Below are 12,566 nucleotides of genomic sequence, written 5' to 3'. Positions count from 1 at the left end.
GGGGGGGGCAGGGGGGGTGTGATGTGATCTAACTAGCCACAACTTGTTTGACCATCTTCCGTGCATCTGAGTCCCTGGGAGACAGGAAGGGCCGTGGAAGACAGCTCACCCCGGTCCATAACCACAGCAAGGATGCTGTTCACAGCTCTGAATAGAGCTTTGGATCTTAGCTTGGGCATTGAGTTTAAAATATATGAATATTATGAAATTACAGCAAATCATCCTATTTCTTTACTGCCAGTGGTGTCTGCAAAAAGTCGCCTATTTCTGACTTTTTAACAGAAGCCATTTTGTACGGATGAAATCGAGGCTCGGATGGGCTGGCTGGTGGGAGAATGCCCGTACGCACTCCTGTAGCCATTGGCACTCTGCAGAGAGCCTGCCTGTTGGAGTCATTCACGTGAGGTAACTTCCCAGTGCACTCACCGGGTATCTGTGTCACACAAGGCTCACTGGAGGCGACTTGAGGAAATTCTGAACCTATCTATCTACATAAATCCTTTGGAAAGACTGAAATTGAAAAGTGGAACTAATTTTTTTTTTTTTTTTTTTTACCAAAAATAGAAGTAAAAATGTTGGGCTATACTTTATATTACATCTGCATTTCTTTAACTTGATACATGCTACTCTCCTACTAGAAAACCTAGATAAATTAAAATAACTGTAATATGATTAAGCCATCTAGCTACTGAATAAAATATATTAACCACTCTTGGGACTTGAACTCACAGCCTGGGCACTGTCCCTGGCTTTTTCCCTCAAGGCTGGTGCTCTATTACTTGAGCCACATTTCCACTTCCCATCTTTTGGTGGCTAATTGAAGATAAGAATCTCAAGGACTTTCCTGCCTGGGCTGGGTTTGAACTGCTATCTTAAGATTCCCTACTTCCTGAGTAGATAGGATTGCAGGTTTGAGCCACTGGCATTTGGCCTGTTCCTATTAGTGTTGAGATACTTGGTAAATGTCTCAGAGGTTGTAATGTTGGAATTAATCACACTACTATCCCCTTGGACAGGCATCACCTTGTGTCTTGGGACACTGAGTGGTTTTCCCGTTTTCTCTCCTTGCACATGACAGTTAGCTCCTAACCGACTGTGCACAACTCTTAATGTCATCCCTGGAAACACCAGGACACAGCAAAGCCGCAGCACAACCATATTCATTGCTGCACTATTCACCATAGCTAAGGTATGGAACAACCCGTAGGCTCCTCAGTGGACAATGGATCAAGAAAATGTGGTATGCATATACAATGGAATTTTAGTCAGCCATTAGGAGGAATGATACTACATTATTTGCAAAGAAGTGGACAGACCTAAAAAAAATTGTTAAGTGAAATAAGTTGGGCCAGAGAGACAAAGGATGTGTGTTTCTTCATATGTTGAAGTGAAAACTAATTTATAAATATACAAACACACACCTATGGGGCCATATGCACTGTACACAAAAATATTAACCAAAGTATGGTATTTACCAGTGAGAATTCAAACAGCGCAATTTCTTTATAAAACTAACTTGTAGTCGGACAAAATGAACACCAGGAAACTGACCCTTGAAATGGAGTAAGGGAGGGGATAAAGGGGCTGGGCAGAGTAATGAAGGGGGGAGAATGCACTCATAATGTTCAATGCATGTCCTGTGACACTAGAGCAATTGAAGGGAGGGATGGGGTTGGAGGGAAAGCGGGAGAGTGATATAAGGCATGACATTAGTCAAGGTGCACCGTACTCACCAACTGACATGTTGGATTGTAACTCTTTGTACAACTACTTAAGTAAAGAAAAACAGAAAAGGACAACAAAACAAAGGAAAACAAGATTTAAACTTTGAGGACCAATTAGCAACCATCTTTTAGTAGCATTTTCTCCTATTCTTTAACTTGTATTGTTTTAGAAAAAGAGAAAATCCCCACACTAACCACGGTCCTATTCGAAATCTTGCTAACATTTCTGGGATGAAAACAATTCCAATTTTCGTAGTCATTTTTTTTAATCCAAGGGACTCAAGCAAGCTTTAAACATCTGAGTTACAGTGATGCAAACACAGCTCTTTGTCATTCAAATCTGGTAGGGATCCGGTTTCAAAAGTCCATTTCTTTCTAGCGTAATTCTGAAGAACTAGGGAAGTCCGGTTCTATCTGGAGTCCCACCATGGTTTTCTATTCTTGGACAAAGCTATTCTATTTTTGGCTGATAATACCTTTCACTTTTCCTCTCTGCTTTTACATAAGTCTTTTTGACTTCCATCAGAATTTGGCTGTCTGTTAGTAATTAACAAAATGAAAATAATTCTGTAATTTTTACTCACATAATACTTTCCATAGTTGTATCTTAAAAACCAATCCATACTAATTCTACAGAAAACTACATGTGACTTTTTCTCTCTTTTTTTCCAATATAACATTTCTCCACTAAAACACTATACCCCTGTCACTGGGAATAGTAAAATGTCCTAAGTATTTCCTATGAAGAGTATAAAATAAGCTTGTTAAATTTGCCCTGTCTCACTATTTTTATTTGACTTTTAAAGAAAACTCTTATGAGCTGGGTGTGGTAGTGCACGCTTGTAATCTCAATCCTCAGGAGACTGAGAGGGGGGAGAATGGAAGAGAACAAGGCCAGCCCGGGCAACACAGCAAGACACTGTCTCAGACATAAACAAACACAAAGAAATGCTTACAAGATTGAATAGAAGGAAATTTGAAATATTCATCCAAGAGGAATGCAGTAGAGATGGCAATATTCAGGAAGATACATTTAGTTTGGGCCCAGATGATGCTATAATTTTTGTATTTCATGCAATTAAAATAATGGAACAAAAATTAAAGTCTGCTTCCTAGGAAAGGAAATAAAGTCTATTTACATAAACGTAAGTAAGCAAGCATTTCACAGTCATATTCGCATTTTGCCTCCTAAAGCTGCCTTGATTTCATAGACTAGGGTTTAGACAAAAAACATCTATGTGTCTCAGATATGGAGGGGAAAAATGGAGGTGCTCTCAGGGGTGTCCCTGGTAGAATCAAAGAGGACTGTTGAGGCCCTGCTACTTAGCCGATAGATGGCTGTCCGTGCATGGTCTTCCCTCGGCCTAGGTCTGTGATCAACTTCCCTTCCCCAGCCTGCGCCAGGACTCAGTTCCCAATGTCACCTGACCTGTGACCTCTTGGAAGGCCTGTCTCCACCCAAGGGCTCATTCTGCACTGATGGAGGCCAGGACACGGAGGCAAAGACAGAGTAAACTATCATAGGAGGCAAGTGCATTTTTCAAGCGGGGTGGGGGGGTGAGAAGGGGGAGAACTGGACGTGGAATAGTAAATCTTTAGTGACCTTGAGGCATTTATTGGCGCTGAAATGCTTCAAACTCAGACCAGTGAGAGTAGATTTATATTGCTAGACATTTGCAATTATGAAAATTTTTACTTTTCAGGTCAAATTTTAGGATTTTCCTGCAGCATGATAGAAGTCAGCGTGATAATTTTCTTGACAGTTCAAAAGTCCTAGGGCAGATGTTGGATGATGTGTTTAACAGAGGAAGGCTCTGAAGTACTCAAATGGATTTGCTTGGAAATTAAGTATAAACACTCCAAAGCAATAAATAAATGAGTATGGACCATGTACGTACATTTTACTTAACGTGAGCTTATTTGAGCAGAGCTGACTTTAAATATGACCAGAGGGGAAATTGGTGGGCTTGAGCATACTTGTGAGAGTGCTTTTTGTTTAACTAAAAGGGCAGAGTGATTTGCTTAGAAGCCTTGGGGGTCTTAAAATGCCAGAAGGATAGGTACCTTCCTAAAAGACTTAGCTGCATGAGCCATAATTTGCGTTATCATTGCTCCCATAGCTCATGGAAAAATGCAGATTGTGGAATGAGAAACTGAACCTATTTGTCTAAAAAGATGGGAGATAAAGAGCTAGAGGCTAACTTCAACCATCCTTTTACTGGTTTCAATGAAGCACAATAAACTAACCAGTATTAGAGCAATTAAAAAGCAAGTTCTCAATCCCAGAGTCCCTGTGTATTAAAAAAAAAAGGCATGATAATAAAATGGTATAACAATCCCTTCTTTGAAATATCTTGTCAAAACTACATAAAACATAATATTATAGATGTATAATATATACCATATATGTGCATCTGTATCTATAGACAAGTACTGAGGTAGATGATAGAAAGGTAGATGGTAATAGATGATAGATAGATAGATAGATAGATAGATAGATAGATAGGTAATGGACAGACAGACGGATGGATAGACAGACAGATATATAGATGGATAGATGGCTAGAGATGATGATTTAAGATAATCTACAATTGGGCTGGGAATATGGCCTAGTGGCAAGAGTGCTTGCCTCCTACACATGAAGCTCTTGGTTTGATTCCCCAGCACCACGTATATGGAAAACAGCCAGAAGGGGCGCTGTGGCTCAGGTGACAGAGTGCTAGCCTTGAGCAAATAGAAGCCCAGGGACAGTGCTCAGGCCCTGAGTCCAAGGCCCAGGACTGGCCAAAAAAAAAAAAAAAAACAACAACAACAACAACAAAAAGATAATCTACAATTGAATCTCTGCACAATCAGCCAAGAATTATTTGGAAGCCACGCTGCCTTCAAATGATCTTAATAAATCTAGGTTTGGGATTTTTATCACTACTTGCTAAAAATCTTTTTCAAAAAGGAGGGAAAGAAAGCAAACAAGGAGAGCCAGAGAAGTAGATAGAGGAGAAAAGGAGGTAGAATAAATCAATGCATACAGAAATGTGGTAATTATTCCTATGACTATTGTCCCCCAAATGACTATTAACTGTCACTGAAATTCTCTGCTTTCACGAGCATATAGTTGGACTTTGCACAATGGATATATAACTTTCAGCTATCCAAATAAATGCTAAAGTCAGGAATGGAAAATCCCTGTGGTTACCTAATTTCTTGATAACAGTATTTTTCTTGACAGATTCCAGAGCATGTTTGCCAAAGCAACAGGGCAGGCTTGAAAATGGTGTAGTTTCACACTCAGCTATGAGATTCAACATGAGGCTGGACTGAAAAATACACAACCCCAAAGATGTATGAGGTGAACTGAAAGAAATTATCATATATACTCTGCTAGTAGAACAAAGAATATGGCTACATTAGTGAATCATTTTATATGCCACTTAAAATAGGTCCTCTTCATTATGCTAATTACCTAGTAGAGTTTTGACTACTTCAATGTAGTCACAATTTACCTACATCTATACACAAATCCAAGCATGTAAATGCTTACTTTCTCCTTGAATCCATTTGATCTTAATGTCATTTATGAAATTTTATAAGTGATAACCCATTCTCCATGTAAACAACCAAACTATTTTCAGGTACTACTGCAAATCGTACTATTGAATACACCGTTACACTACTGAACTCCCTCTAGGTCTATCCAGCTATATAGACGTTGTTGCCAGTCTCATAATTATGAGACAGAAAGAAACAAATCATGACTGGAAAATATCTAACGTGAAATAGTCGAGTGTGTGATTTTTTCCCTCTGAAGGTAGTTCTAGTAGTCAGGCCTTACTAGAACTAAGTGGGCATAGGGTGACTCAGCCAAACCGTTCATTCATGAGAAAATCTCAAGACAAATGGAGTGATTTCCCCTGGTCCCTGGCCAACTGCAGGAACAGAGCTCAGGTTTCCACGCTCCATGTCTGGAATAGTTTCTCTCATAAAATAACAACTTGCCACCCAAACCATACCTTCCTTTATTTACTTATTCTGTGAAGTTGTTAGTTTTGGGATCGGCGCACCAGAACCTCCAGCCGAACAATTAGCTTGCCACAAGATGGGCACGCACGGCGCCAGAGAATGGCTGGAGACGCTGCTTGGACCCGTTGCTAATTCATCGTGCCTTGCCTCGCGCTTCGGTTGTCTGTTCACCAGCCATTCAACACAGCCAGGGCTCCTCTGGGTGGCTCCAGCGGCTGCAGAAGCGACTCCTTCTGCACGAGGTCGCAGGCCCAGAGCCTCGTCCGCGGAGGAGGGGGGCGGGCGGGCGGGGGCCTGCTCCTGAGCCCTGCCCACCCCCGTTCTTGGTGGGGACGGCGGCGTGGGCCCGCAGCTCCCTCAAGTCCTGCTCGCTTTCCTGTACTCCGCACTTCAGAACCCGGGCCGATCGTGGGCAGCGCTCAGAAGGACCTGGCGGCCGGGAGGCACGGCTGACCTCCAGGCCCGGATCCCCGTGACCTGGGACCTGGGTTCCGCCAGCTCGCTCCCACCTTCCCTTTGTGGCTGCCTCCCGTGGGTCTCACCCCCGGCAGTGGTCCTGCAGGGACCGTTTACTTCCACCGTCTGGAAGGTCAAATCCATGCCCCTCACCCTGCCGGCACATCCGGCAGGTGGTTGGTTGATTGGGGGGGGGGGCTTTTGCTTCCGTTCTGGAATAACAGCGCTGCTGCGTTCTCTCCCCCCCCCCCCCAAGCAGGCACTGCAGATCTGGATCCGCCTTCCGTTCCCAAATCACCACCCACACTCTCCGAGTGCTCTACTGCTCACTCACAGAATTCCGCGGGGCTCCGCATTCGTGCTCCCGCCTCACTCTGGGGCCCAGGAGGGGCAGGGCGGAGGCGACAGAGGCGGAGGAGCTCCCGGGCAGCCCCACCCCGAAACAGCTGGTCCAGGCCGTGACTTTGATGCCATAAATTGGGTGACAACATCTTAGGAGAATCAACTCTATGTAACAATAGATCCCATAGCATGACTGCTTCCCAGCCAGATGTCTCCTGGCTCTGAAAACCAGTGGAGAATCTTCTCCTAACTCACCCCGCCTGATTCTAGTTGCTCGCTTCTGATTCCCAGCGCGCCAGCTTCCCACTGGCACAGTTCTGTCGCCAAGGACCACGTCGCCAACGCTGTCACCAATGGCCACATCACCAATGGCCACGTCGCCAATGGCCACATCACCGACACCATGCCACCAATGGCCAGGTCACCACCAGCCATGTCACCAATGTCCACAGAACCAACAACCACACCCCCACCAGCCACGTGACCAATGGCCACAGAACCAACAACCACACCCCCACCGGCCACGTGACCAATGGCCACAGAACCAACAACCACACCCCCACCAGCCACGTGACCAATGGCCACAGAACCAACAACCACACCCCCACCAGCCACGTGACCAATGGCCACAGAACCAACAACCACACCCCCACCAGCCACATGACCAATGGCCACAGAACCAACAACCACACCCCCACCAGCCACGTGACCAATGGCCACATCACTGCTGACCGCAGAATATCATCTTAATGAGAGTCACATACACAATTTAAATGTAAGAATTTTAGTTAATGAAGGGAGAATCTGTTCCTGTGAATTTTGTTAACAGTCCTATTTGGGACTGACTCTCTCTCACACACACACACGTTTCTATTCATCTTGAAAGGCTCAAGTCAAAGGTCAGCCCCTCTTGAGGCTTTCCTCTGGCGTCTCCCACATGAAGAATTAATTTTCCTTCCTCCCTATTTCCACCCCCCCCCCCCCGCCTGGTTACCTCACCCCGCTTAGCACGTTGTCCTGCAGTTATTAAAGTCTGTGTGAGGCCGGCCCACCACAGCCCCCAGCCCCGGGGCTCTGGGCGCGAGAGCTCTTATTTACTCGCTCATATGTCCTCTGTGCTTGTTCAACCGAAGCACGCGGGCCAAACTCAGCTGAATTATCTGGAAAATTCAATCATGTGGAAACCTCATTTGCCGGTAATGCCAGATATATGAGGTGTGACTGAGGAACAGCCCGTTAGGTAGAATACGGGGGTGTCGGGCTCATATGAAAGGATTAAATACGTGAAATGATACAGAGTGTGTGAAGTTTTTTTAACCAAGGAAAGCACACATTTGGATACGGATCAGAACTCTCCCTTAAGCTGCACACATTTTAAATATGTGTAGGCATGAATGGGGAAGGGGGGAGATGGCAAGCAGAAAAACTGACATCCCGAGGGCTGTAAGTCTTGCTAAGAAAAATACGTGGGGAAAGAGATGACACAGTGGATTTGTAAGTTTTTAAACTTGATTACAGAGCAAAGAATTGATAGACTGTTTGGTTAATGGGCCAGGTGATGTCTTGGAAATGCAACCTTGATTCATAAAACGCCGGTCTCAAGCACACCGAGAAACCCCACACAGATCCTCCAGAACCAGTGAGACTGGACCGTGTGGGAAAAAAAATTCCCACCCAGATGTCCCCTCCCACGCGCGGCGGGAAAGGGGCGCCGTGTCAGGCACTCGCAAGAGCGCGGTGGCCGCGCTCGGACCATCACCGCGCCCCGAGGAAGCAGGCTCGCGGTCCCCACCTGTTGGCGTACTCCTTGATGATCTGGTAGATGCTGATCTGGATGGTCTCGTTGGCAAAGCGCTCGTGGCTCTTGTCCTTGAAGATCCGGAATTCCGCAGCCGTCACCGCCTCCCCAGGCGGGATCTGAGTCAGGTCGAAGCGAAATTCCTTGTAGTGCCTCCGCTGGGGAGAGAAGTCCCGGTCTCGTTCAACTGGGGGGAGAGAAGGGAAGAGAGAGCCGGTTAGAGGAATCTGGAAAGGAATAGGCAAACGAAAGCCAGTGCGGCGGACCCCAGGCCGAGGGCTTTCCAGCGGAAGGAAACCCCACAGCTGGCGGCCGATGACCTCTAAGCACGCGGCCTCCTGGGCGTTGCCACTGCCTGGACCCCCGTAGAGAGGCGACCCAGAGGGTTCTCAGACGTGACGGTGACGGCGACGGCGGCTGTGCCTTTGCCGGCTCCAGCCGTTAGGAACTTGCACAGGGAACCTCATTCTTACATGGGGAATGTCGTTGGTACTTAAACCCCGATAGCTCAGCGCGCACACGTTGCGGAGTGGGCAGATCCCACGTTGCGCGTTTCTCTGTGGACGGTGGACGTGCTGGGCGTGACTCCTGATCCGACCACGCGTAGCCAGCCTCGCCCTGCCGTAGCCGCGCGTGCGAACGGCTGGCTCTTCACCCGGCTCACGCCCTCCGCGAGGGAGGGTTCCCAGGGCACCACTTCACCAGGGGGCCCTCCCTCCCTCCAAGCTGGCCAGCGCTAGCCCCTCCTGTCTCGGGACACTTCTGTGGACGGCTTCCCCCGCCGGCGCGTCGTCTCCAAAGACCTCTCTGCCCTCTTCTTCGGAATGACACGGAACCCTAACCCTCCCCTTCCCTGCCTTCCTCCTAAGCGAGGTCAAAGAGCTGTAGCTGTTTAGCTAACAAGTGTTTTCAACGTTGGGAGGGTCAGGACGGCGGTGTAAGGTCTGGAGCCGTAGGGGCCTGTGAAGCAGCGTGCCGGCGGCGCCTTCTCCCTCCCGCAGACGCCGCAGGCCTCGCTGACGCGCGCCCCGCCGCACGGCGGTGTCATCCCCCATCACTGTGCGTTCCTGAGGTTCTGGGTTCTGGGGTCATGCGTTCTGGGTTTTCGCCGGTTCTAGAACTTTCAGGTACCTCGGATAGCACAACACAGAGGGTCCGGGAAATCCAGTGCGAGGCCTCGTGTCCAAGGGACTGTGCGTTTGCCGCCGACAGCAGTGACTTTACAAACTCTTTCCACCGTGGGGTTCTCGTCGTTGCTTCTGCTGTTGTGATGAATGCTGTCTCCTGACTTGGTGTATGGAACCAGCTTTGCCTCCCTGGGGTGAATCCCATTTGATCATAGTGTGTGATTTGGGGCGGGGGGGTTAGTTGTTGAATTCGATGGGTCAGAATTTTTTTTGAGAAGTTTTGCATTGATGTCCATCAAAGAAATGGGTCTAGAGCACTCTGTCTTTGATGAGTCCCTATCTGGTTTGGGGATGGGGGTTATGCTGTCTTCATAGAATGAGTTTGGAAGCGATCTTTCCCTTTCTGTTTCATTGAAGAACTTGAGGAGTATTGGAGTCCTCAAGTAAACACACTGGATGGTTAGGAAAAAAACGGGGGAATGGTGGAGAGGGGAGGAAGGGGAGTATAATTAAAAGCTGTCAAGTGGGGCTGGGGATATAGCCTAGTGGCAAGAGTGCCTGCCTCGGATACACGAGGCCCTAGGTTCGATTCCCCAGCACCACATATACAGAAAAAAAAAACAGCCAGAAGCGGCGCTGTGGCTCAAGTGGCAGAGTGCTAGCCTTGAGCAGGAAGAAGCCAGGGACAGTGCTCAGGCCCTGAGTCCAAGGCCCAGGACTGGCAAAAAAAAAAAAAAAAAAAAAAAAAAAGCTGTCAAGTGCACAAATGAAACTAGAACAATAAAACTCATGAAAATGTTCAAAGAGGCAGGAAGGAAGGATAACAAGGAATAATAGGTGGGGTGAAATTGATCAGAGCACATTATATACATATATGGAAATATCATAATGAAACTATTTGTGAAATTCAACTACTGGAGGGGTAGCAGCAAAGTATGAAGGTAGAAAATCTTCCTAACTGGATAGCTAACAACTCAGTGTCCAACTTTTTCTTTGAGAGGACTTAATTTAACTCACTGTGTTACTATATTCTCAAGCTGAAAGAGAAATGGGGAATCTAATCAATGGTGCAACAAAGGACATGGTGCTCAGAATTTGGTCTCTGGTTGTGGCATGGCAGGATGTAGGCTTCCACTCACATTCTAGTGCTGTGTCCTGATTGATCACACATATACTTTAACACAGATCTCATCTTGCAAGGCTAATGTCTACAAGCTTGGGAGCAATGAAAATCTGGTTTCCGCCTCCCTCAGCAGATGCACTGAGAGTGAACGGGCGGGGGAGACGCGGCGTTGGGAGTAGTTATTGTTCCTCTGTAGCAATGCTCAGGCATTAGCCATTCCCAGCCCCACCAAGGATTTTCACAGAGCATGGTATTCGCACCAGTTAAGCACAGTTATATTTCCCCCATTCTAAAAAGCAACATTCAAAGTTCCAAGTGATAAGAGCCATTATTCAGTTGTTCGCAAACTACAGCTTTTTTTTTTCGTGAAACCTGAGCCAAAACAAAACTAGCTCTAGAAATAAGAGCTGGGGCACAGGTTTCTTGGAATCCAATCTAACGCGCGCACCTGCACAGGGCAGATCACTGTGAAGTTCACCTTCTGTAAAGTCATCACTATTCTCGAGTCTCTGGTGAGACATTAGTGTAATAAAGTGGAAAGCTAGAATTTCAGCCATTGTTATAAAATTTCAGTTTTCTTATCCAGGCTATTTAACATAGCCCCTTAAGGGGACAAATTTTCAAAGGCTTTAATAAAATTTTGTATTAAATATACCTCACAAAGTTCTGCAGCAGATTTGTTTAGTGACTTAGATTCCTGTATCACCTTGATTTGAATCATAATTGCAACAATAAATTGCAAGGGGTGAGTAATGGGATGATTTGGCTTTGTGTAGCCTTAAACTCTTCATGATGCCCACACATATTCAACAGGCTCATCTCACTTCCTTCTAAGAGTGGCCGCGGTACTGGAGAGGCGATGAATATTAATATCCCAACCTCAGAACGGGAACCTGGGTGAGGACAGCTGGGCGGTCACAGAGATCTGTCTGTGGGCCTCACTGTGAATCCCGGCTGACCGCGCTCCTCATCTGTGCATTCACTTCCTCACACGCTGCCCGCAGAAGCTTCGTGTTAGCAGATTCCATGCCTTTAAGCAATACACGCAGGAGAACAGGCTGAGGACGAAATACACACAGGAGAACAGGCTGAAGACGCAATACACACAGGAGAACAGGTTGAGGGTAGAATACACACAGGAGAACAGGCTGAAGATGGAATACACACAGGAGAACAGGCTGAAGACGGAATACACACAGGAGAACAGGCTGAAGACGGAATACACACAGGAGAACAGGTTGAGGATAGAATACACACAGGAGAACAGGCTGAAGACGCAATACACACAGGAGAACAGGCTGAAGACGCGATACACACAGGAGAACAGGCTGAAGACGGAATACACACAGGAGAACAGGTTGAGGATAGAATACACACAGGAGAACAGGCTGAAGACGCAATACACACAGGAGAACAGGCTGAAGACGCAATACACACAGGAGAACAGACTGAAGACAGAATACACACAGGAGAACAGGCTGAACTTCATGTATGCGAGGCAAGCACTCTACCACTAGGCCATATTCCCAGCCCCCAGTTGGTTTTATTAATACAGTTATTTTAGGGAAAAAATTATCTTTTCCACAATGTTTTTATTTTCTCTCTTCAAGGAACTCTTTCCTCTAAAACTTTTCTTCAATATAAGAGGTAACAAAATTCATGGCTTCTGTTCCTTCTAGAACACATCTGTGATCTTTATCTAATGAACTAAATGTGCTCCAATCTGTTGTTACTATCAATTTCATGTCTCATCTAAGGAAATGTTTACCCACTAAAAAATGATTGCGTTCACAATCAGAGTTACTATGATACAGACATAGGTGTCAGTATGAAACGCTACACCTTTAAGACAGCCACACATCAAAATGTAATGGTAGTGTTCAACTTTGGAATACTTGTAATTCTCTGAGTCACCTCACATTCAACCTTTTCTCCTCTAGATCCTCTCCACATCCAAACTCCCCAAATAGATGAAA

General features: G+C 46.2%; 1 protein-coding gene across 2 annotated transcripts in view; it reads right to left on the bottom strand.

The window, feature by feature from the left end:
* The window catches only part of Bmp5 (bone morphogenetic protein 5), a 71,569-nt gene that overhangs the window by 23,544 nt on the left and 35,459 nt on the right, over positions 1-12,566 (bottom strand). For both annotated transcript variants that reach the window (XM_048347599.1, XM_048347600.1), the window contains exon 2: positions 8,335-8,527. In XM_048347599.1, coding sequence (XP_048203556.1) covers positions 8,335-8,527 — 193 coding nt within the window. The remainder of the gene's footprint in view (positions 1-8,334; positions 8,528-12,566) is intronic.

This window comes from Perognathus longimembris, chromosome 6 (assembly GCF_023159225.1).
Source record: "Perognathus longimembris pacificus isolate PPM17 chromosome 6, ASM2315922v1, whole genome shotgun sequence".
In the NCBI taxonomy this organism is placed as follows: Eukaryota; Metazoa; Chordata; class Mammalia; order Rodentia; family Heteromyidae; genus Perognathus; species Perognathus longimembris.
The sequence above is the reverse complement of the archived record's forward strand: the minus strand, read 5'-3'. Positions and strand labels throughout refer to the sequence as shown.